Genomic DNA, 27748 nt, shown 5'->3' on the forward strand with positions numbered 1-27748 from the left:
GCGATTGAGCAAAAACAAAGGAATTGCATAGTCGCTGGTGGTTAGAAGTAACCCGCGATTAAGGTAGCGACAAAGCGAAAACAAAAAGATTGCATAGTCGAATGGAGTTAAGACTTACCTTTGGTTAGAGCTATGAAGAAGTGGAAAGCTAAAGATCGCATGTTCGCAGGATGTTCAAATTAACTCAAGGTCAAGGTCACAGAGATGCAAAAGCATGTTAATCACACTATCGCAGGTCTGAAATGTTAGTTACATTTAATGTTGTGGAATCACGATCATAGTTAATGTGCGGTTGTCGCCAAGTCGCTGCAGTTAATAGAATAAAGACATGTTAAGTTGCGACCTGGCGAAAATGATTAAATTTAATCGTATCATTGTATTGAGTAAGGGTGTCGAAAGAAGTGGCATTTTGTTCTTTTGATAAAGAGTTAACCACAACAGTTTAAAGATTTGGGCATTCACATGGTTGTGAGGGGTTAGATGAAACCTTGAGTTAGCATGGCGATAGAGTGAAAACAGAAGTCGCATGGTTGCGAGGAGTTAGATGAAACCTAGAGTTAACACGACGAAGTTGTGAAAGTCGTTCGCAAGGTCGGAGGTGATTAAAACTAACCAGAGATTAAAGTAGTGAAATAAGGACAATCAATCATCACATCATCGTATCAAATGAAGGCATCAAAGGAATGATAGTTGCGAAGATGTGACATCAAAGAGAGTTTATGGCTTTCAATCTCAGCCATCATATTTGAAGAGATTGGCATCTATCCTATTCTTGCTTTTCCATGAGGTTTAGATAATTTGAGAATATGAGCGCACGACGCATGTACAGAGAGAGACCCATGGAGGAAATTACAAAGGGAAAAACAAAGAAGGTTCATCATGATTTAATCTTGACTGTTGATTTGAGATCAACGATGGAAATTCAAAGCTACAATGACCGTTATAATATGAATTATATGGACTTCGCGCCAAACAACAAAATATGAAGAAATGAATATTTTTACAAGATTTCCTGAAGTTGCATGAAGATAAACAGTCATCATGTGTTTTCAGAAGTATCGTGGATTTAGAATCATCGATAAAAAAGATGCCAAGTGTTAATATCATTGGATAATCCATATTGTATTATCATTTTCTTTTCTATTTTGTGATTGTTGCACTACTGAACTAACAGATGACAGAAAACTATAAATGTAATTTCATCTGATACTACAAAGGTCGGCAAACTTGATGATGAATTGGCTCTATAATTCCATTTCCCTAATTTGCTTTTCATGTTTTGGTGCCCATAGATTAGTTCTGCATTGAGAGTTGAAGGACAGTTATATGTGATTCGGTGATAATCATGCAGATTCCATTTTATTATGGTAATTACAATATTGGTGATTCCATTTGCTTCTTCATATGTGTTTTTGCTTCTCCTCTCACTTGTTTAATGGTATGTTAAATAGTTTCATTGGGAATTGAAGGATAAATGTGGATGAATCTATTAGTAACTTGTTGGATTCCATTTCATTCAAGACTAATAGTTAAAGCAATTTCATTTGCCCTCATGTGCATCTCTTCTTCCTTTCCTCTTTTGCATTTAGATGGTTAGTTTGCACTTAGAATAGAAGTAAGAGTCAAAATCTCAAGATAATCTACTACAGTCATTCCGTTGGGTGTGATAGGTTGTTCATATCTATTTTGCCTGAATTGTTTGTGCCTACAAACAATTTGGTTATCCTTTATTGCTCTCAGGTTAAGAGCTTATTTTGTCAAAACATCTGATCTAATAAAGACATATTCATTGCATATCATTGCAAGTCATAAGGGAGTTGTACCTTGTAATTTAGAGGGTAATGATAGAATACATACACTGACCCATTTGTTGGTAACATCCTTTTGTCTCTCCAAAACATTGGGTATCAAAGAGTCGGGTTATAAAATCTAATAGGGGAACAAATTGTTAACCAACAGAGAGTATCACATGCAATGCTGAAACATGTAAGCATGTTGCAAGTGCTTTAAGTGTTGTAGCATTGAATATGTCAAAGCTAGTTAGTTAGTTAGAGAATAAGTCAAGGTGGTTAAGGAGTTTCCCTTCTTTCTCCACCTCTCTTTCCACTCTTTTCCTATATATAAGAGGGAGCTCATTGTAAATAGTCATCTTTTGGCAACGCGAGAAAACTCTGCCAGTTTGTATATAAACTCTAAGACTTTGAGCTTAGATGTAATTCTGAATTGCTTTCAATAAAAGAGATAGGTTTTATTGAGACTTTGTGCCAGTCCAACCTGTTATGGTACAACATTTTCTTAAATTGATTGTTAGTTTTAATGCTTTGCTCAAGAGGGATTTGAATTCAATTGTGTAGACTTTGAGTTGTCTATTTTATTCAAAGAAAAGTTAAACTTTTGAAGACTTTGTGCTGCTGGTGGACAAGTTCTTATAGTTGGTATTGGCTGCAGTTACTTAGAACTGCAGACTTTGGGCTTCAGTTGTAGGTATTTTTAAAAAAATTGGGAGTATCCAGTAAGAGACTTTGTGCCTTGTTGGTTATTCTACTTGAATCCTCATTCGATACAAGTATAGGAGACTTTGGATTTTTGTATTTGTTTCACGAAATATAAAATGTAAATTGCTGACCCTGGTATCATTCTTACATCAATTGTAGGGTCACCAATATTATCGTAGCAACATGTCCTTTCGTTTAAGCATTAGTTTTGTTCATAAGTTGTTTATTGAATCATTCCTAAAGAAAGAGGAATGGATTGAGAGAACCGCCCGCTTTTTTCATTCTTAGTTATGCCCTTGTTAAAGCCACCTATGCTAAGAAGGGAGCTTCCCCTGTTGCTGAGAGGAGAGGGAAATCTCATGAGGTGTTGCCTTAAGTCACAATTTTGTAAGTTATGGTATCTTGTGACATACAAAAATTTTAGCCAACAGTGACAACATGATTGTTTGGGATCCTTGTAGTAGTATGTTTGATGCATTGTTGTGGGGTATTAATGAGTGGCATTACAATTTTGGACATGATGTTTGTTTTAGAGTAGCACAACGGCTTGGTGGAGCAACTTCCTTGAGATTAGTATGGGATCCTGGTAGTATGGTCACAAACATGCAAATATAAATTGCTTGACGGCAATCAATCTCTAGGAAAGGAGGACTATAATGTCCCCATTTTGTAGTCCATTATTTTATTGATGCTTTCTTAGCCCTTTTCACCATGGTGCCATGGGCTAATTAGGATTTTACTAGTATCAGTACAAGTTTTGGCTTAGGTACTTTTAGTCTAAGGTCAATCAAAGTGATATAACAAGATTTCCAAAATACTTACTATTTATAGTAAGTTGACGGGGCTATGTATTTTGGTATTTCAGTATTGGATTTGAAGTGGCTTGTCGAGACCTTTTGAATGAGTTATCACATATGTTGTTATGAGTTTGATTGGTTATTTATTTTAATGCCAAAAGATTCAATATTTATTTAAATAAGTGACATTTAAATTGAAGCACATGTTATTATGTCACCTTATTATTAAAAGGCCTGTTATTTGCCTAAATGGAAAAAGGGCATTTTAAGTAAAAGAATAAAAGATAAAGAGATGTGCAAGAGAAATTGAAGAGTCATTGCACTAGGCATACAATGAAGCTTGATTCATTTTAAGACGCTTTATTAATGATTTGGATTACATTTTCTCCTTTGGAGAGTTGTGGTAAGCTTTATCTTTCAACCATCTTCAAGATTGAACCATCGAGCCGAACGTTAGTGGATGGAAACCCATTGTCTGTTGGAGACATCATACTAGGTGTCTCACTTTGTCATGTCCCCTTTTCAAATAATTAAAAATAATAATCTTTTCTAAGGCAGGCAGACCCAAAAAGGTGAAATTTCGGAAAAAGGGGATAATCTTTGGAAGCTAATGGGCTAATAAATGAAAATTATTATTAAAATATGTTTTATTAACCCCTCTTGGACGTGAGTTAGGGTTATGCCCTCTTTTAAGAGGTTTGGAAGCATTTTGGGCTCATTCCAGAACTTGATTTTTGCTCATTTCTTTGTTATTCTTCAGAGGCTGCCAAACCTGTGGAGAAGGAGACCCAAGAACGGGAGTTTGCAGGTTTCCAGGGAGACCCAAGAACGGGAGTTTGCAGGTTTCCAGGGAGACCCAAGAACGGGAGTTTGCAGGTTTTCAGGAAGGCTAAGGACGGGAGTTTGAAGCCATTCCATGTGCATGCTCATGCAGAGTTTGCCTTTGTGCTAAACAGTGCAGATTTGTGAGTTTTCGGGTGTATTTTTTTGTAAGAGTTTGGTGTTTCCGGTTGAGTATTTCATATCAGTTTGGGTTGCTGCTGTATATCAGACTTTTAAATATTAAAATAAAGCTGAATATATGTATTCGGACGTGGCTAAACTTCTGAGATAGATTATTAGTGTTTTTGTGGTGTTTCCGGGCATTTTTGTGCTAATTTCAGGAGCCCGATGAGCATGGTTTTTTGTCCTACATTTGGGAGCTGCTGTGTATATGCTATATAGATCTGGAAATGTCATTTTGTAGGCCGTTATGTTGCTGAAATTTATGTAAAATGTCCACTTTCAGATTTACTAATAATATGTGAAGCTATGAAGTTTTTGGTACTATTTCCGGCATACCCGATTTGGGGTTTATTGAGAAATTGGTAGATCTTTGAAAGATTGATTGTTTGATCTTAAAGATCTGATTAGAGGCTTGAAATATTATACAAAATCAATAAAGGGACATTTCAGTGATATCAAAGCCATGATCTTGCCAGCCTGAGGGTTTGTAGAAGTTTGTATGTCAGTTTTGACAACTACCTAGATCTTGCATGTCAGTTTTGACAACTACCCAGATCTTGCATGTTAGTTTCGACACTACCCAGATCTTGCATGTCAGTTTTAACAACTACCCATATCTTGCATGTCATTTTTGACAATTACCCAGATCTTGCATGTCAGTTTTGATAACTACCCAGATCTTGCATGTCATAATTTATGATTGCATGTTGCTTCTAATCAGCTGCATGTCAAAATTTATGGTTGCATGCTACTTCTAATCATTTGCATGTTAGTTCTTGGTGAATTTGGTGGTTGCATGTTGCTTCTAATCAGTTGCATGTCAAAATCTATGGTTGCATGCTACTTCTAATCATTTGCATGTTAGTTCTTGGTGTTTGAAGAAGTTATATCCTATTGGGGTTACACTCTACTTTATCCAAAATGGACAGGTATAGTACAGAGTCTCAGAGGACACGATCTTGGACAATTGATATCCACGGTCAAAATAGTAGAAAGGATGGTTATTTAGACATTCGAGATAAACTTATGAAAATAAGCCATGACATGTCTGAACAGTTGGTTGAGCACCACCGTTTGATGAATGACATGTTGTCTGACCCAGCTAAGGTGGATAAGTTGACTAGATTTCTATTTGGCAAATTTTCTCACAGGGCAGATGACACAATTACCAAGAACTTGCATGAGGAGTTTGAGAAATTAGCTTATAGCCAGGCAGAGGTCTCGGATTCTACTCCGCCACAAGAGGTAGTGAGAAAGGATATTACACAGATTGATAGTAATGGTCAACTTGATACTCAAATTGAGACAATTATATACAGGTCGTCAAAGGGTGATGTCACAAGTATTCAAGATGGTATAGTTACAACAGGCAGTGACTATAGCGTAGTGGGTTCAGATGATGATTATGAGGATGTTGTGCATGATGGTGAGGTACCTGGTAGAGATGAGCAGACATTGAGCATTCATGACTTTGCTGAGAAAGAGTACCAGGCACAGTTAGATGCTTCGTCACATGAGGTTGAGGCTGGTAGTACTTCGCATGATTTGTCCAGCCAGCTGAAAGTGAACAAAGATAGTATTGTGACTTCATTATCTCATCATGACAGGTATGTGGAGTTAGTTGGTATTGGTCATATTACTCAGGTGAGGAGTTTGCTTGAGTTACCAGCTGATTCTAGTTTATGGATATGGACTCGAGATTGTTATATTGGCATTTGGGATTCAGTTGACTGGAGATCTTTAGCACTTTTTGGTAGCAGTGTTTGTTTGGGTTCTATCATGGATTTGATTAGCAGATTGCATGGTGTTGTCTTTTCTTGTGCTAGCAGCGTGTCCGATGTTGGTATTAGTTTTCATACACCGATGTTGAGCTTTGTTCATATATCCAGTCGACCATACTTGCTGAAATGTGTTGATGATCTTTCATATTTGGCAGTGTGTACAAATGAGTCCCAGGATCATATTGGCATTGATGACATCCAGGAGGATGTAGTGGGCAATTTTGAAGACTTAGTTTCCTTGGCAGTTTCTTTTGGTATAGAGGAGTTAGACAACAGTGCTACAGTTTTTGATACTTCGTATGTTGATATGAGCTTTGGAGTTGATTCACAGGATATGGATGGTAATACTCTAGAGACTAGTAACTTTGAGGATACTCCTTTAGACAGTGCATCAAAGGAGGTTTGTAGGAGACAGTCTAGCCAGTGCCATCATGTGTCTAATCAGTTGAGAGTTAGTGAGCGAGACATTGCTATCACTTGCCAGCATTTTGATGTTTCTCATCAGTTGTTAGCAGTTTATAGATGGGGTTCTCCTACTAGTGATGAGCAGGAAGGCAGTTATCTTTCCTTGACAGAGATCCACTCTTTATGGGAGGCTATTCGGATTTTGAGACAGAATTATATGCAATTGGTAGCCGACAGAGATTATCTTATGGAGTGGGGGAGTACAGCATATGACGCATTATTGGCCAAGGAAGATGAGGTGAGTGAGCTTACTCAGCAACTCGAGGTGACTTCTAAGATTCTTGAGAGTACACAGTTCGCTTTCAAGGAGTCACAGTTTCATTTGGCTAAGGTGACCATGGAGCTAGAGCAACTACAGTCTTTACCAAATTCTGTACAGTCACAAGCTGTGGTGTCTGGTGATCTGAGGATGTCCATGGTCGAGATTGTCAAAGACAGTGGAGATGGAGATGCATCCATCCTTGATACTAACATTGGCATATCGGGTTCGTCTCCACTAGAGTTAGGATCAGTTGAGTTGGGTGTTGTAGCAGATTGTTGTGGTATGTCTGACATGGTGGTGACCTCTAGTACTAATGGCACGAAGACTAGAGATGTTGTATCAAAGACCATGTGTGATGTTGGTGAGCCGACAGTTGGCATGGTTCCTACTAGTAATACTACTCCTTTGGCGATGTCTTCAGAGGTAGTAGTCAGTTCCAACTTCATTAGTGATCAATTGCAGTTAGTTACATCTGGATTGCAGTCTGAGCCACTGACTGAGATTGGCGCATTCTATCGACATTACATCGTGAGGTATGCTCATCAATTTACCTTTGATGACCATGTTGATGAGATGATGATACAGAGATGTACTTTGGTTCTTAGTGCTTATCATCAGTTATGGGATAGTTTGATGCCTCGGGATGAGAGTTGTGATGGGCACAACATGGCGATAGGTTCTGCAGTTGATAGCTTAATAATACATGACTTAGAGCAGGAGTTTTGGAGTGATGCTTCAGCGGGTGTTGTTATTGATTCTACTCCTTTGGCTATGACATCTCTTGACTTAGCTGGTAATCAGTCACAGTGGGTTGTATCACTTGTTCATGGTGAGCTGTTGACTGAGGTTGGTTTTTTTTATCAGCATTACATTGCAGGGTATGTACATCAGTTAGCATTTGATCCTTGTGTTGAGGCGTTGATGGCAGGCAAATTTGGTTTGGGTTCCATTTCTTGTTGTTTATCTTGTGATGGCTTTTCACCATTAGGGGTGCATGGGAGTTATGGTTATGAGACAGTGGCCGGTGATCTGCAGAGTTGTGTTGACTGCAGGAGTTGTACAGTGTGTGGATTCTCCATACATGGTACAGTTTCATTCGAGAGCATTCACCATTGTTGCAGAGTTGGATTGTACATTCCGTATAGGCCAGTGGGATGCATTGATGGTATTTACTATGTTGGTAGTTTAATTTGTCCACTTTACTTGGGTTTTGATGTTCTAAGAGTTTGTGTCTCATGGGTTTTTGACTTTGGAAGTTGTGACTTTGGAGTTTGGTTGAGCAGTAATTGTCAGTTTGATTATGGATTCCTCTTGGTTATATTGCAAAGGATATTGCAAGAGCCTGTGTTAATTGACAATAGTATAGTTCATGACTACATTTGGGATCCAGGTGGATTGATTGGTTTATTGTTCAGCCATTGCTTGAGGACAAGCAATATTTGGAAGGGGAGGACTTGTCATGTCCCCTTTTCAAATAATTAAAAATAATAATCTTTTCTAAGGCAGGCAGGCCCAAAAAGGTGAAGTTTCGGAAAAAGGGGATAATCTTTGGAAGCTAATGGGCTAATAAATGAAAATTATTATTAAAATATGTTTCATTAACCCCTCTTGGACGTGAGTTAGGGTTATGCCCTCTTTTAATAGGTTTGGAGGCATTTTGGGCTCATTCCAGAACTTGATTTTTGCTCATTTCTTTGTTATTCTTCAGAGGCTGCCAAACCTGTAGAGAAGGAGACCCAAGAACGGAAGTTTGCAAGTTTCCAGGGAGACCCAAGAACGGGAGTTTGCAGGTTTTCCGGAAGGCTAAGGACGGGAGTTTGAAGCCATTCCATGTGCATGCTCATGCAGAGTTTGCCTTTGTGCTGAACAGTGCAGATTTGTGAGTTTTCGGGTGTATTTTTTTGTAAGAGTTTGGTGTTTCCGGTTGAGTATTTCATATCAGTTTGGGTTTCTGCTGTATATCAGACTTTTAAATATTAAAATAAAGCTGAATATATTTATTCGGACGTGGCTAAACTTCTGAGATAGATTATTAGTGTTTTTGTGGTGTTTCCGGGCATTTTTGTGCTAATTTTAGGAGCCCGATGAGCATGGTTTTTTGTCCTACATTTGGGAGCTGTTGTGTAAATGCTATATAGATCTGGAAATGTCATTTTGTAGGCCGTTATGTTGCTCAAATTTCTGTAAAAATGTCCACTTTCAGATTTACTAATAATATGTGAAGTTGTGAAGTTTTTGGCACTATTTCCGGCATACCCGATTTGGGGTTTATTGAGAAATTGGTGGATCTTTGAAAGATTGGTTGTTTGATCTTAAAGATCTGATTAGAGGCTTGAAATATCATACAAAATTAGTAAAGGGACATTTCACACTTGGGCTTAAACTTTATCTTTTGCTATCCAATCCAACTGCATTCTCTGTGCTACGATTGGATTCAATTATTATTATGCTGAAGATTTGCTTGTAATATTCATTTTTGAAATACCATATTTTTGCTGGATGAATGGGAAGGAATTTTATGCATATTTGTTTTTTTCAATTTCTTTATTACAATATGAGAAAATTCGGAAAGAAATATCAGTTCAGGATATTTCATTCTATATATGGATAATCTTCACAGTCCTCTCCATGATGTGAGCCCTGAGGTTTCAAGTTTATATACCTTATTGGTTCAAAGAGTGGATTCTTCTACATTTCTCGTCACACTTTTTCTTGAAACTTGACATTGAGGTGGAGTAAGAAGTAACCAATGTTGTGTCCATCCTAGTGATTTTCTATTTAAATTGATGGTTATCGTTTTAGATTTTCTAGACTCTTCGCCATTGGGTGCAATTCTTTTAGACAATGTTGTTTTCTTGGAATTTGAATGTAGCCTTGTTGGTCTTCCTACTTCTATGACCTAAATTATATTTTTGCCTTCTTGTGTGGCAATGACCCTTATAGAACCCTCAATTAACCTATAAAAAATCGTAATTTCCATTGGAAATGGGAATAGAAATGAGATAAGCATGGAGAGAATATTGTTTGAAAAATAATGGTACATGAAATAATCACGACTTTAAAATATTATATTTTTTTTTAGTTTTTTTTTTTTAAATTTAAAATTTTTTTTTTTTAAAAGTTGATAGACATGATGATTCTTCCTCACAAACTTAAACCTTCAAAATTTTGTTAAACTTGCTCTTCATCTTTATCTTTATCTTATCTTCTTTTTCTTTGACCTGTTTGTGGTCATTAGTTGAACATTAATAAATTTTATCTTTATCTTATCTTCTTTGTCTAGAAAATCTACATGTTTTGCATGCTTTCCAGAATTTCTGCCATTTTCTTTCTTTAAATGAGCAAGAAATGTATTTGTTGGGTCCTTTTGGCCTTTTGGAATTACAGTATTTCATTCAAGTTATGTTTACAATATTGACAATTTGTTTTTGTTACAAGAAGCATTTAGACATGGAAGGGGATGTCTCTTGCTTACTGGAGACATGTCTTGCTGTAAGGACATCTCATTTTAATGTTCTATTATACCTGTTCAGATCTTGAATTATATTATAATATCTTGGTTTCCTTAAACTAGTAATTTATTATCGACATATTCCACTAATTCTTTATATTGCAACTTTGTTAATCTAAAAATTTCTCGTGGTCACACTTCCTGGTTATTTTTGATAGCCAATTTTTTTCTTGTTAGTTTTTGTCAAGTCTGATTTTATTTTTCAAATTATTCCTCATCACATCACTAACTTCTATGTAATGTAAGCAATATAAGGGTATACATGGGCTTACTTTTTGAAAGACTTAGCTCCAAGTTACTTTATTCTTTTCAATGATTATTTAATGAAGTGGCTAATAACTTAATTGTGTAAGAATATACATATCCTATGATGCTTATTTATATGGAAATCGTTGCTGTCAAAGCATCATTCAGCTTTTGCAATTCAAATCTTTTATTTTTTTTATTACTATTACTTTCCATTTTTGCCTATACGTTTTGCATCTTCCATGGATCATGGCCGTCATATGTTTCAGACATACTTGTTAAAACAATACATTGGTCTGCATATTTTTTTCAATTCAAATCATTGATTTGAGGCTGAGCTGGTAAAATACTGACTTCTGTATAAATAAATGTATACTTCTTAACCATTCTCATTTTTCATTATTTTTTTAGGTGCTGGGCTACTGATATTTCAACTTCTTATCTTCCCACCGATGGCAAATCTTGTTGGAGCTATTCTTGTAACCCGTATATCAGCAGTATGAATTTTTCCTTGGCTTTCTTCAGAGCATATATTTGATTTTATTGGATCCCTAAAAGAAATGATTGTATGGATTGATAACGAGGTTTAAGTTATATATAATGATACAAAATGTACATTGAAGTGCAGGTATTGACCATACCAGTATTGACAATCTACCCATTTTTCACCATGCTGTCTGGCATAGTTCTATGGTTGGTGATTAATTCTGCATCTTTAATAAAAAATATACTCTCTGTAAGTATTTTGATATTCTTTTGTGGGTAACGTCAATTTCAAAATAGTCCATGAAAAAGATGGTTGTCATTAATTGTTGGATATCTCATCTGATTGATTTCTTCAAATTTCTTATGTGGCCATTCTTGTTTGTAAATTGTGTTTGTTATTCCTTATCAATGAAAAATTATTGTTATGTTATTTGAAATTATGAGCTGAACATAAGAAATCTGGATACTTGAAGACCCCACCCTATAGTCTGGGCTATTAATTCTTAGTCATTATTATTCGAGGCTGACTGCATTAGATTTTATTCTACTCGTATGTTCTGGAATGTCATTTTGGAAATCAGTATCATTGTGTATTTAAAATAAAGAGCTTTCCCACACATCAAACCTATGTCACTGGTTAACCTCTATGGACCTACAAGATCCGGGTTTAGTTTGCAGAGTGTTAGTGTAGGCTTTGTGAAATCAGTGAGGTTTTTCCTGGGTCAAATCCAAATGAACCTATCATGAATTCTTGGAAAATAAGCTGCCATTAAAACACGAATCCAATGTAATATGCCTTAAAAAATTCCTTTGTTTTTCCCAAAGCTTTGGGTGTAGGGACTTCTATATCAATTGAAGTTTCATGGGATGACTTCTTGACAAACATTCCAGGTTTGTTCATGGAGTCCTACAATGCAGATTTTGGAGACGCTATTGATGACCTTCATCTTCTTTTTGATGAAGATAAACTTTCTCATTGCGAGGGACCACTTTGACCCTCTTCTTCATTCTCTGCTTGATCCTTCTTTTGAGTCTGAAATGATTGTGGATCTTCTGATACAACATTTGGAGGTCTCTTTATCTTCAACAATTCTTGTGAGGGAACACTATGCCCCTTTTGTTCATTCTCTACTTGATCCTTCATTCGAATTTGAAATGATTGTGGATCCTTCGATACAATATTTGGAGTAGGTCTGTTTATCTTCAGAGGAGACATTTGAGTCTTTAGAGATTGACATGCGCGAGTCTCTTCCTTCATTTTATATGTTACGTTGCTTGGTTAAGGGTTATCATGCTTATGTATTAGAGACTCCTATTCAGTTTTCAAACACCATACATCTTGAGGTTTCTTTGTACAGATCGAGGCTTCATTCATAGACCTTTGGTATTGTTTCTTCCTAAGGGGAGTAATGTTGTTTAGTTATGGAACAATTTCTACATTGAGCCTGGATTATCTACCATTGGTGTTCCTTCTACGTTGAGGGGAGATACTTTGTCTCTCTTCATATTTCCTATTGAGAGGAGACATTATTTTCTTTGGAGCTTGTTCACACTCAGTTACAATTGGTTCCTTGTTTGTCACCTTCTACTATGACTGGTTATCTTCCTAGTTGGTTCATGACATCTTCATTATCAAAGGGCACGGTGACACATGAGCATATTTCAAAGACATCATCTTCATACTTTATTTGGATTCCCCTTTCTATTTCCTTTCCAAAATCTGAAGCGTTCCTCAGTTTTAACTTGGTTTATCTTTTTTCTAAGGGGAGAAATATTGTATGTAGGCATTGGTCTATGTTTTGTCTTCAAGCACTGACCATTCTTGTAAGACATTGTTCATTATTCGGGGGGGGGGGGCGGGGGGGAGGGGATTATCATGTCTCCTTTCCTCCTTATGGGGGGATACTTGATTGTATATACATGATATATTTAGTTCTAGGGGGATTTTGAGTACTTCATTTATCCATTCTCTTTTGTGTTTTCATCTCTCTTTTGGGGGCGAGTTTTGTCCCAATGGGTTTTCTCTCTTTATTCGCTTTATGAGAGATTCCATTGCATCTGCACTTGCATATTGCACATGGGTATCTAACATGGCCTAGTAGTCGGGGTTCATCCAACATTGTCATCTAGCATTGTGAGTTTAAGTGCAATCCCCTAATTTGCAATTAGGGTGGGTGTTGGTGTAATTAGTTAATTCTAATTATACTTTGACACTTTAGTTAAGCTTACATAGGATAATGCATTGATAGTAGTTTACATGGTAGACACTTAGGAGTTTGCATCTTATTCTTGCACATGGTGTAGGATAAATTCCACTTTAGATAGTGATAGTTGTTATCACGTTTTCACTTTATGTGTGAGATCCACTTTTAGTGCACTTATCACATCTCACATTGTTGCGCATACTTCATTGTACAATGGAGGATGATCCACCTTTGGTGGACATGTGATGCCACCTTGTGTGGGTGATAGATTATCTCTTGCTTATCTCCTAGGCATCATGCGTTGCCTATGTATTTAGGCACATTTGCATTAAACATATTGATTATGAACATTATTGATCATTATTGAATCCATTAAATTAACTAATCATATCATCGTGTCTCTCTTGCTTGTGCTATTCATTGGGCTTGTAGATCTTGGCATATTGTATTAGGAAACTTCTTATAGTGATGTTAAAGAAGGAATTAAAAGATGCAGAGGAAACATGTTGAAAAGAACATGAAACTCTAGGGCATCAGTCATCTTTTCAAAACCCCTCTAGTGACAAATGTGAATATGAATTTAACAAAGAAGAAAGTTGTTTAAGACTCCAAACAAAGAGAACAGGGGAACGGGAAAGGCCTTCTCCAAACAAAGAGAACGGGGGAACGGGAAAGGAAAAGGCCAAGGATGAATCTAAGAAGGATAATGAAGATCAAAAGGTTTTACTTTAGTTTGGAACAAGAATTTCAGAAAGTGTATACCTACCCAAACTAAATATCCTTTATCTTTCAATGATAGATGCTTTTCTTTTAACAAGGGTGGATATAATGGTAGTAAATGTAGAAGTTTGATGAGATCATAATGATTTAATGGTTATTCTTATGTTTCCAATAAGTTTAGGCACAACAAATGTAGAAGAAGATTGATGGGTTTAAATAATGGATGAAATGCATAGTACTTCAATAGATATTGTTAACATGCAACAATATGGACACATGTTTGTTGAGTGCAGATCTAATGGAAGAGTGAGTTAGAGTGACCCACAACAAGGTTCTACATGTCACAATTGTAAAACATAAGGTCACATTGCTAAGTTTTACAAAAGGAAAGAACTTGAAGACCTTTGCTTCGTAAAAAGAAGCTGATTGATGTGAATGAGGAAAGAAGAAAGATGAGGAAGACATGGGTGCAGATATCTGATGAGAATATGGAAGAAAAATCTTAGGATGTGTTTGTAACCCTTGGTCGTGCAAATGTTTCCTTTGAAAACCAAACATAAGGCATTGTCTTAGGGGAAGATTTGATTGTAGATTGAAAAAACCGCTTGATAGTTTGTACCTTAGATAGTTTTCAACATGGAAGATCTTATGAGGTCATTTCCATAGCATTTTAAGTATTTGAGGAGACTTGCAGAGGTTTTTGTACTCACTGGCAATACAAAGCAGCAATTTTAAATTGAAATTTTAATGGTCATATACAAATAATGCATAACTATAAGTGTCTGTTGGAAAGAGAGATATTCAAAGTTTTGCCTTATTTTGATCAGTTATATTCGTGAGATTTTTAGAGCTCGTGTCCAAAATGTTTTCTTAGTGCTTTGCCTATTCCCAACCCTTGTGGCCATTGTGTTTGAAGGTATTCTCATTTTAGAACTATTTGTTCTATCTTGGTATTCAATATGCTCACACTAATCGTTGTTGGTGCTGCTTTGGAACCACGATCAACCCACAATCCATATGCTTTAATGGTAACAAAGATGTATAAGCATGGCATATTTTTGAATGTATTGTTCAATGATGTGCATATAAAGGATTTTAGACTATACGTCCATGCACCTTTGTTAAAACGAAGTATAGGTAGATTCCAGAACTAGTGCTCAAATCTAGAAAGAATTCCCCGACTTCAGCTATGAGAATGGATGGCTTCACATTATTCTAAATCAGATTCATAGAGATGTTATGTATTGGGTTCACAATGTAGTGTCTCCAATTTAGCAGGGCCTATGAGCATGGGTATCTCAGTTCATCATCACGACCCTTGTGAGTTGACACTTGGGATTTGAGGGTGCTCATTGGTGCAACTTACTATCTATAGTTAGCTATAACAGTTGGTTAATATTTATAGCAATGCACAATGGTGATGCCTTGGGTTAGACTATCTCAGTTTGCTTATAGAGCTTTGACAATAAGAGCTTAATGAAGGTTATTAATTAAGTTTGACTTAGAAAAGTGGGCTCTACAACTATACAACTATAGTGATGTATCCACTGTTGGCAGCCGTACCCTATTCAAAACCTTGTGGTTCCTTTCTAGTCCTATAAGTGGCCTTAGTCTTTTTTCTTGGTATTTGCGTGCCTTTTGTGGTGTCCTTACCATTATTTATTTTACATCCTTGTGTTTGTTCGAGTCTTTTTGGTGTTTTGAGTGCTAGGTAGGGTTTTCGATAACTTGTCTACGGAGCCGAGTCCTCTTGACTCCTAGCCTAGTTCACCCGTGTGCAACTCGGGAGGTTTGAAGGATAATGATCACTCTGAATCTGGGATGGATATTGATAAGGGTAGTCTAGAAAATTATTGCAACAACCATGATAAGGCAATACTGGTTAATGATAGAGGAGATGCTAGGCCCTCATATAAGGTAGTGTTGTCTGAACAATCTAAGCTTGAATGTCCACCATTGACATCTTTTAATGGAGTTTTCTACAGGAAAGAAGGTGTCTTGAGAGGACCCACAACTGATGGAGGTGGATTGTGTGGTGGAGTATCCGAAGGAGCAACTGCTAGAAACAGTCAAGATGGTAAGCCCACTCCCCATGACTTTAAAACTCTCTCCCTCTCTCCTAATGAAGATATGGTTTTGGCCATTAGGAAAGAGTAGTTGAGGTTGAAAGACATTGCTATCTTCTTTGTTTGTTTAGATACAGATTCCTTACCTTTTCGCAAGTTCTTTGATGGCTGGATTGCTAACATTTGGGGAAGAAAGTTAGGAATTCAAATAAGTTTCTGTAGAATGATCGAAAAAGGGTTATTTGTGGTTTTCTTCAAAACTCGTGGAATGCAGGAAAAAGTTCTGAAAAAGAATTATTGTAATGTGGGTGGATCTCTGTTTAGAGCCTTTCAATGGTTGGCCAAAGGAAAAGTTGAAAAGCTTGTGGCTCGTTCCATCCCACATTGGATTGAAATCAAATATCTCCAACCAAAGTTTTGGCATTTCATTGTTAAAGATGCTAGATATATATTACCGCATCTTAATGCTAGGATTTTGCTAGCTCTAGCATCTGATATTGAATTCCTTGAGTTCATTTTGATGGACTTAGAAGAAGAAAGGTTATTTTGGGAAGTTTCTCTTCTGGGGAATTTAGGGTCATGCTTCCATTGTAAAAAGAATAGGCACACCAAAAAGGAGTGTTCAGCTCTTAGTAGCTTGCAAAACCCTAGATTCAACAGTAATATTAAAGCCAACCCTAAAGAAGGTGAAAAGTCGCTCCAATCTAACAAGAATGATTCTAACGTGAATATACAGATTAGTGGTGATGTTACTAATGACTATAATTGTATTAAGGATGCCTTCTTCAGATTCTATAAGGATCTCTCTACCTCAGAATTCAATGAGAATAACAAACCTGATCTAGAGCAATGCCTTAAGCTTATCCCAAAGAAGATCTCAAATCATGAAGCTAAGAAACTTAAATTGCCTATAACACTTGAAGATTTTTCTTAAGGATTCTTCTATTGTCATTGATATAAATGGTGAACTCACTAATAGTATTATTCTACAAAGATCTATTAGGCAGGGTTGCCTAGTTGCCCTTTCCCAGCTGGTTATAGCAACTGATGCCCTATTTTATATTCTCAGATCTTTATAATTAGGGCCTCCAATTAGAGGAATCACTCTTCCTTATCAGGAGACATTGCTTGATGCCTAGTTTGCAGATGATACTGCTTTCTTTATAGAATTGGAGGAAGGCGATTTTGATAACATGATCCACAGGCTCCGTTTCTTTTGTATGGTCTTTGGGGCTAAAGTAGCTCCGCATAAGTCTTCCATCCTTGGGTGGTCTCCCTTCCCCCTGGAGTGGATTGTCGACAAAGGGTGGCAATGCTTAGGGCCAAATTACATTGTTAGATATTTGGGAATAACGTTCTCTATTGAATAATATTGATCCATCTCTTAAAGATATGTGGAATTGGCTCTTTTCCAAAATTGAAAAGAAATACTTAAAGTGAAAAACACATCTCCTATCTTTGGATGGCAGAGTGCAAGTGGTCCAAAAGGTTTTATCTGCTCATCACATTTATTTCTCTTTTGCTTGGTTGTTTGCTAATTATCAAACTACTAGCTTGGAAAGGATCATGAGAGACTTCATGTAGTCTGATAGGATAAGGAACGATAGAAGGCATTGTTGCAAATGGGAGTGGTGTTGTCTACCAAAGGAAAAAGGTAGACTGGGCATTAAAGATTTGAAAGCTCAAGGTATGATATTGGCTTCTAAGTGGATTATTCAAGGCCTTTTAGGGGAGGAACCATCAAAAGTTTTTGTCAGAAACAATACTTGTAGATCAGGAATAAACAGAGATAAAAGATGGACTAGTGTTCCTCTATGTGACAAGGTATTTGGTAACTTTCAGCTGTCTACTTTTGGTTCCAAAGTCTTTCAATCCATTTGGAAAGCATGGACTTAGGTTTGAAATCTTATCTTAAGCAGGGGTGCAAGTGGGGCATACTGCAGTTCTGGGCCTTGTCGTATCCTTCAATGTACGATGCCTTATGTACAAGTCACCCTCAACAGCAATGACATAGTATCTATTTGCAGGAATGTTGCATTCCTCTGTCTTCAAGTGATATGGTGTTGTGGCTCTCAAGTATTGTTTTGTTAGTGTCAACTAATGGTGTTTTTTGCATCCATGATAGTTGAGGAGGTCTGAGTTACTTTTTATGCATGCTTGGTCGATGCGCATGAACAATTTTACTCTTTGAGGGCAAATTCAAGATGTTTTCATTTATGTGGTGGTGTGTGTTGATTTTGGTGATAATTTTATATCAAGAGAAAGGTGTGCTAACATGGTGTGATGCCTCACATGTCTTATTTCCCTTACATATTCTTGGAAGATTAGGTTTGGGGTCATCAATTTATGTCATACACGGAACAACTTACTGGCCGACCTATTGTGATACTTTGTGCTATAACTTCCCTTGACGAAAGTGATCTACAATAATTTGGAAGTCCTTTGTATCTTGTATTAGGATTGTGCTTCTTAGTCTACGGGTCCTAATCAAGAGCATTGAACGCCTTGGCCTTTAGCCTTAGATGTTGCAATATGCTCTTCATCTAGTGAGAATGATTTTTCCATGGCTTTTCCCACATTAGATTTTCCACATAAAAATCCATGTGTTGTGTGTTGCTCTTTTTATTTTTGTAGTTTGCTTCTGCACATAAGATGCACGGAATGGATGATCAATGATTGGTCAAGTTTCCCTGCAGCCCTTGGCATCCAAAACTACTCAACACAAGATGACCACTAGACAGATATTTGTATCCCTTAATAAGGTCTTTCCTGTCCTGAAGGAAAATTCGTATGAAAATTTCATGTTATTAATTTTTGGACATCTAATTATGCAAAATTATAAGGAATCTAAACTGATGACAATGTGATAAATTGCAAGGCCATATGAATATAATAAGGATTGGCATAATTGATGATAAATTAAGTGTTGAAAATTCTAAGTGCATTCTGAAATTCTGAATTTACATAAATGTGATATTTCAGAATAACACACTTCTGTGAATTCAGAATGAACTTTGAATTTTTGACTTTTAATTTACGTTTGGCTACTATTGTGGAAATTGAAGGAGTTTTTCTGTTTAATATTTTATCTCTATATCTTCCAGTCTTCCAGGTATATAAATAGTGATCTAACGTTCCATTTACCACTTTGGAAATCGGATGAGTTTTTCGGATTAATATTTTATCACTGTATTTCTTCCAGGCATATAAATAGGGATACTGTAATATTACTTACCATCAGTCATGTTTTCTGAACAGATATCACTTGTTACGGGAACATTTCTTATGCTGAATAATGCAGTGGTATCCTCATCTCTACTTATGATATAATCATTTTTGGCTTGCTTGAAAAACTTTTCATCTGTCGAGATTATATTTATCTAATGAAAAATGAGTTTATATGACTTGAAGTTAAATTTGGCACGTAAAATAATTACTTAATACTGAATGTGCTCTGATCATTTCCTGAGTTTGAGTATATCTTTTGTTTTGGCAGCCTCAAGATCAAAGAGGAGCAGCAAATGGACTTGCCATGACTGCAATGTCCCTTTTCAAAACCCTAGGCCCAGCAGGTGGAGGTTCACTGTAAGTGTATTAGAACAGGAGCAATTATTTATATTTACTGCATTGTTATAACTACCGAAGACGAATTCTATTCAAATTTTGGTTTTGGAAATTTGCCTTAGTTTGGCTATTGCCTCACAATAGTGTACTTCATGTCTATAGATGCATATTCCTATTGAGTTAAGCCAAGTCTAAGAAATTTTTGGACTCGCAAAACAAAAAAGGGAAGTGCGAAATGGAAAGTGATTTGAAATTTTAAGAATAGAGTTTGAACATATTGCAAATTTGAGATAATAGAACTAGAGGACATATTAAAAAAAATTAGATCTTGAGAACAGATTCACTATTTAAAACCATTTCTTGTCATCATTTTGCATCTGAATATCATCAGTCACATAAGTAGTGTTATTCTTCATGTACTAATTGGTTTTTACGTAAACTACATTTCAGTATAAATACATAAAGCTTTTGCTGCTCTAAATTCATTACATTATTTTGGAAAACAACAAAAGAAAAAGCATGCAAGAATATTTTTGAATATGTGGTAAGTTCACTTCCTAAGATTATAAAGTACAACATGCATATATGACACTGTAAACAAAACAAAAGAAAACCTTTATATATTTGAATTGTAATTAATAAATGGATATAGATTTGTTAAATAACAAATATAGCTCAGATACTGGCATAGCCCTTAGATGGTAACATCATAAATGCTAAGGCTACTTTGTGAATTCTAGATACAAATCCTAGGTACTAACCTCTAGTAAGAGGCCATCTATTAGTTATCTGTACATTGCATAAAATGTCAAGGGGTATCTCAATAATAAAGAAACCGTTACATTGGGTTACTAAGTTGTGTATCATCAGAAATACTGATATAACAGATAAGTATATTGACAAGCTGGGGAGAAATTTCTAAGATAATGATTGTAAAACAGGAGTTATATTCAAATGCAAGTAGAAAGTCATCAGATATATAAGTAGAAAAGTATTTACTATAGGATCAAAGAACTATTTGAATTAAGACAGTGCACGACATAAATTATGAAGTACAAGCATTATTATTTTGTAATAAACCCTTTGGGTTATTCAATTCGGCAACTCTGTAAATTCTGATTTTTATGCTTGTCTGCTAGAAATTTGATGTCAAGGAATATTGACAAACACTTTGCATGCAAACTTATACAGCTGGTTTCACCAATACTTTGATTTTTCAATGAGGTAGACTTGCATACAATTATGTAAGTTCATTCAAATTGCTTAATATTTGTAATAACCCCAACCAATTATAGCTTAGACAAATTCCTTTGCTAATCAGTTGTCTGACATTTTGTCAAACACTTTGCAAGCAAGTTCTGATTCCACTGTAATAATAATTCCAGCTTGCTAAAACTGTCTGCTGAGGAATGATATGTTTCCTTTGAGTTTTGTTCTGTTACACCCTTATGACTTTCTAGAATAATGTATATGAAAACCTAAGTCACAAGGTTCGAGTTTGAGTTTGAATTCGACGCCAATGAAATTCGGAAGAAGTTCAACATGGATAAAAATTCGAATTTAAATTCACCTTGTATAAAATAATTATTTTTTATATATACATACAATAATTTATTTTCATTTTCATCTTTTGACTCCTGAAAATTAAAATAATACTAATTTTCATTTTATAAAACATTAAACTTAAAAAACAAAATAAAATCACCAATTATATTAATTAAAACATAAAATAGAAATACATTAAAACTTTACCAAACATAATGAAAACTATAAAACATTATCAAATTTTGATTTTGTTGACACATTAATGTAATAATAAAAAAACTATATACTAAATATTATTATTGTAATCAAAATTAATAAAGATAAATCTTACGTAATAAATAAACCTAAATATTTTTTATATATTAATAAATAAATAAAACTAACATAAAAGGAAATGTATCTTAAAAATCTAAAAATGAAAGGAAAACCTAATATATTATTCATCCTGTGGCCATAGAAAAGCTCGAACAAGAGAAAAATGTATTTGGAGCCGGATATTCTTTCTCCACTGGGCGTAACTGCACCATGCACGACTTTCTTACCTGTCTCCAAGTCGATAGTAGCGTAGGTACTTCTCCACTGCACAGTCTGGTTTGCTTGCAAAGAGACGACATCAGTTCAGGCGGAGAAGAGACGGAAACAGTGGTGATGACAACTCAGGTGGACAACAGATGACGGCAATGGCGACGGAGCTCAAGCAGAGCACCAAAATGGATCTGTTTCCTTGTGAACGGAGGCCATTATTTAATAAAACTAGAGCTTTTTTTTTCCTGCTGTACGAACTTAATCTGAATTTATATGCATTAAAAAAAAAAAAAAAAAAAATCTAGGTTCGCCAAATTTTGAACTTGAAGCCAAAAATTTGGCTAACCTTGTGACTTAGATAAAAACAATACTGAAATATAAAGAGCTATTGCTACTGACAATCCCACTTTCTGGAATAATAATCAAATTTGCAATTCTGGTACTATTAACAATAATATTGCATCCAAATTGTAATTACAATTCATTGAGTAATCTGCAACATGTATATCATAGTTGATTTGCAGCAAGTTTGATTGATTGGCCAGAACAAGTCGTATGCTCCAGTAGTAATGAAATTCCCCTCCAAATTTCTTCACGTATCAGGCTTGGAAGTGCTGCGATTTTGCAGAAGTTAATACCCACACTTGAGTGGCTGAGTCTAGGCAAAAAGGTCTGGTAAAGGTGCCCAGAATTGGCAAGAACAGCAGCGCCAACGTTAGCGTTGATTGCACATGAAAAACTTCCAGAAAAGGCATTTACTCTCACAGCCACTAACACAACTTGCATGCTCCAAACGCAGACTTGTACACAGAGAATACTGCTGCCAAAAAATCAGTAATTGGCGTCCAACTCAAAGGGTTTCAGGCATCAAATCCTACAGGGATTTGTGACACCAACAATGGAGCAATTATGATTCTAGGTAATCGAGATTCCCAACACCTGAATGCAGATTGGAAGACACCCACTGCAGAAGGAATTGGACGCCCAGCAAGCCTCAAAAAAATAAAATTCTTCAATGATTAATCCTCAATGTAAACAATGTCTCCCCAAATTATAGTAGCCACAGAAATGGAAGAAATTAACAAACCGTTTTCTCAGCAACAGTAACAACTGTATGAGAAGACACCAAAATCTTAATCCAAACCCATTATACTTCAGCAATGGATTGAAATTCACAACTCAGAAACCCTCGCAAGAGACAAATAAAATCAAATAGACAATTCGATGCCTTTCTCTTCACACTCTTCACTTAAGAAGCTTCATCTTCAGAACACCACGTTATAACATTAATTAATTAACAAATATGAACCCATCAATAAATAAGTGCATCCAATGCAGATGATGACTGTCAGCACCTCCAATTGCACTTCCAAATATGGTAACCACCCAAAATATACTTAATTAAAATAGAAAGTTCACAACTGAGACCCTCAAGTCACTGCCAGCTCACAAGGGCCGCATGATGAACTGGCCTAGTCAATTGCAGAGACCAGCTAAAAATGGAGACATTGCAGTCCTCCGCCCCTAAGATTGCTTCTCCTCGAGCAATCCCAGAGAAAAATGGACACCACAGTCCACCTGGATCTCAAGGGTAAAACTGTGTAATATCTCTATCGGGCTCAATTGACTCCTATAGCACTAATACCCAAATAATTTATATCAATAATAGAATCATCCAGAAGATTATTGCAAGTGCTGATAAAGTAAACAACTCATCAAAACTCAACCCATCTAAAATATCAATTCTTTGAATACCTGAGTCCCAATTTAAACACTCACACCCAAATGCACTGTGGGAATGGTAACCACCATAGATACCTAAAACACCACCATCAACTCTAACCTCTACTAATTCATCCTGGGTGTGTCAATACTTCAAGTGACCTAACTAGTAGTTGCCAATCTAATCTGCAAAAGACGGTGCTAACCCATCCCATAATGGATGGTATGAAATTGGAGCCAACCCACACTGACATGAAACCAAATCCTCTACCTGTGGGTTGAAAATGAAATGCTAAGCATTGTCCATTGTGTAATTCCGATAAAAAGCTCCAATCTTTGTCAATGGCTCATCAGCACCAAATTGGGAATTGAGAGACGACTCCAATCTTTGACTCTGAACTACCAGTCGAGTAGGGTCCTAAGAAACACTCTCAACAAACCCAAGTACAAAGTTTTAGTGGGGAAGCATTGTAGCCATGGTCTCTACAATCTTTACCACCAATCTCCGTATAACACGATAGCCCCAGATGAGAGTACCCTCAAACACTTTGAATGAACCCTCTCACAAATCTGAACTCTCAAGTAAATACTCAATGAATGACTCAGTACATTAGAAATTATATGTGTAACGACCAAATGTCCAATAATATTAGTTGTATGAGATAAAATAATAGATTTGCTTCCGCTTGAAGGAATCAAATCTCCATGAGAACTCGTCCCCAAATTAGATGGTAACCCACCAAAGACCTGTGAAGGGGCGAGAGTAGTGTTACTAACTATCACACAACTCTCCGAAGGATCCCTACCATCCCATCAAGACTATCAATAATTTTCTCTACACCATCTATCAATGTGTTGACCATTTGAGAGTCTGGCACAATAAGAAACACTCTGCAGTCCATCACGGATGATCTTATGTCCTCCATATCTACTACACTCGTATCTTGGATAGATGTATATGCCTCATCACCACATCCATCCTTCCTACTCGTGGAAGTAAACTCACCACCAACCACCACTATCTAAAGATGAACTGGATTTGTGGTTGGTGTGGACTGAACATACTTCAATTCAATGGTCACCTCATCCAACTGTGACTGTGACTCTTGGAGAGCCAACTTAGTATACTAAAGAGAGTCCACAATCACCTCAAGCTCATGGGTGAGCTCATCACCGCCTCCTCTTTCTCTAACAAAGTCTCATAACAGGTGCTACCCCACTCCAAAAGGTAATCCCTGTTCCCAACTAACTGTGAATAATTGTGCTTCAAGATCCTGACAACCTCTTGAAGCACATGAACCTCTACTAGGGAAAAACAACTATCACTGTGCTTATCTAACCTAGGAGCATCCAAACCAAATGCGAATTACATCTGACCAATAGCATCATAATGCTCAAGAGCTGAAGAAATGTCACTATGACTCACCTTTAGCATGACTAGTCACATGACACCTTTGTAACCCATGACTCTTGTGGAAGCTCTCTGTCTCACTGATTGTATTGTGATAAGAGACTAAATGTGAACTACTCACCCCATGATTGCTAACATCCTATGTGCTACCATCCTAGCACACATCAATAACTGAGGTACAACTACTCGGTACCTCTACCAACTCCTCATCCGAAGAAGTGGAAGCTCTTGAAGTATTGAACTCCTTGCATGTCTAAGCTTCTCCCTCAATATTAAGCAACTCCTCACCCGAAGAAGTGGAAGCCCTTAAAGTATCAAACTCCTTGCATGTCTCGACTTTACTCTCAATAATAAGTCCCTGTAAACATCAATTTTGTGACCCATCTAAAACCTCCTCGGAGTTATCTCCAAACAATTGGCAATGAACACCAAACCCGTTGTAGCTCATAGCATCCTCAGACGGATTAGCAAAGGCATCCGTACTATCTATATCCACATCTCCTAACAGAGCCTCAATTGCTATCACTTGACTCTATACATATGACTCAATGTTAGTTGTGAATCAATAATGCTAGGGCATGAACCAACATCCATTGACTACGGTGTAACACCTAGATAACTAACATAACAACAAGGTAGCTCCAAACATGCGATGGTTCCACCAGAGATAGTCACTGTCTCCTACACAAAATTATCACTATGACAACTATCATATACATTAGTGCTCACACTCTCTACACAATCTCCAAAGACAATCCCCTCAAGAGAGTCTGAACGATTAGTGGTAACAATTGCCTTGATAGCCTCTGCATTATCTGCAGCAACAACTTTAGATTCCTCAACTTTCTGAAGCTTAGTGCTGCTATCCACCCACAACAAAGACACATCCACATGTCTCTATGCGGAAAGTCACTGCCTTCTAATTAGTAAAGGAAAGTGTTTGACCAATTTCCTTTACTAATCAGTTGTTTGACATTTCGTCAAACACTTTGCAAGCAAGTTCTGATATCACTATTGTAATAATAACCCCAGCCGGCTCAAATTGTCAATGCAAACGATGATATGTTTCCTTTGAAGTTTTGTTCTGTTACACCCTTTTGAGTTTTTGGAATAATGTATATTAAAAAAATACTGAAATATAAAGAGCTATTGCTACTGACAAATCCAATATCTGGAATAATAATCAAATTTGCAATTCTGGTAGAATTAACAATAATGATTGAATCTAAACTATAATTACAATTCAGTGAGTTTAGATTCAGTGAGTAACCTGGAACATGTATATCATAGTCGTTTTGCAGCGAGTTTGATTGATTGGCCATAACATGTATGCTCCAGTGATTATGAAATTCCCCTCCAAAGTTACTCATGTGTCAGGATTGGAAGTGTAGCAATTTTGCAGAAGTTAATACCCACACTTGAGTGGCTGAGTCTAGGCAAAAATGTCTGGTAAGGGTGCCCAGAAATGACAAGAACAGCAACGCCAAGGTTGTCGTTGATTGCACATGAAAACACCAAAATATGGCGTCTACTCTTACAGCCACTAACACAACTTGCATGCCCAAATGCAGACTTGTCCACAGAGAATACTGCTGCCATAAAAACAGTAATTGGCGTCCAACTACAAAGGGTTTTGGGCACTAAAACCTACAGGGATTTGTGACACCAACAATGGACTGATTAAGATTCTAGGTAATGGAGATTCCCAATGCCTGAATGCAGATTGGAAGACGCCAACAGCAAAAGGAATTGGATGCCCAGCAAGCCTCAAAAAAATAGAATTCTTCAATGATTAATCCTCAATGTAAGCAATGTCTCCCCCAATCATAGCAGCCACAGAAACGGAAGACACTAACAAAATCTCAATTCAGCAACAGTAACAACAGTAGAAGGAGAAACCAAAATCTCAGTCCAAATCCATTAAATTTCAGCAGACTGGAAGACGCTCACAGCTGAAGGAATTGGATGCCCAACAAGCCTTAAAAAAACAAAATTCTTCAATTATTAATCCTCAGCATAAACAATGTCTCCCCAAATCACAGTAGCCACAAAATGGAAGACATTAACAAACCCTCTTCTCAACAACAGTAACAATAGCATGAGAAGACACCAAAATCTCAATCCATATCCATTATACTTCACAAATAAATCAAATAGACATTTTGTTGCCTTTCTCTCGAAACGGGCTCATATTTTTAACACAATATGGCACTCGGCTTCTTCTTCATACTTTTCACTTTAGAAGCTTCATGTTCATAACACACTTTATAATATTAAATAACTTTAAGTGCCATTATAATAATAGTGTATCATTAATTAATTAATAAATGTGAACCCACCAATAAATAACTCCATCCAATGCAGATGATGACCAACTACCAGCGCTACCAACTGCACTGCCAAATATGGCAACTGCCCAAATTAGACTTACTAAAAATAGCAAGCCCACAATTGAGACCCTCAAATCTCACTACCAGCTCATAAGGGCCACGATGATGAACTGGCCTAGCCAACTACAGAGTCTTGTTAAAAATGAGGACATTACAATATTCAACACGACATTTTTGTCAAACACTTGGCAAACATATTACAAAACATGGAATCAACATATTACATTCATTGATCAACTAATATAATTAAGAGTAGATTTATTCCAACCAGTAAAACCTGGCAATGTATCACAACATGTAAAAAATGCTAGAGATTAAATGGAAGCCTTATGGGATTAATCACGTGGTCTCTAAAGCTTGCTAACTCTGAATCAAGGCATCAAACAGCCGAATATGTTCCTCATAGAAGTCAAACACTACCCCATATAATCATTCACAGCCTTTAAAGAACCCATCTGCCACGTGTAGAGCATTAGTGACCCTCCAAACCCTAAATGCTGTCCTCAAACAACAACTCAAACCGTTGAACCACATATGAGCTGTGATCTCCATC

General features: G+C 36.6%; 1 protein-coding gene across 2 annotated transcripts in view; it reads left to right on the forward strand.

Annotated features, from left to right (window-relative positions):
- The window catches only part of LOC149535076 (putative peptide/nitrate transporter At3g43790), a 202447-nt gene that overhangs the window by 126514 nt on the left and 48185 nt on the right, over positions 1-27748 (forward strand). For both annotated transcript variants that reach the window (XM_089807859.1, XM_089807860.1), the window contains 4 exons: positions 10974-11059; positions 11191-11298; positions 19297-19341; positions 19535-19623. In XM_089807859.1, coding sequence (XP_089663985.1) covers positions 10974-11059; positions 11191-11298; positions 19297-19341; positions 19535-19623 — 328 coding nt within the window. The remainder of the gene's footprint in view (positions 1-10973; positions 11060-11190; positions 11299-19296; positions 19342-19534; positions 19624-27748) is intronic.

Source organism: Cupressus sempervirens, chromosome 10 (assembly GCF_028749045.1).
Source record: "Cupressus sempervirens isolate cs-2001-9-10 chromosome 10, ASM2874904v1, whole genome shotgun sequence".
NCBI classification, from domain to species: domain Eukaryota; kingdom Viridiplantae; phylum Streptophyta; class Pinopsida; order Cupressales; family Cupressaceae; genus Cupressus; species Cupressus sempervirens.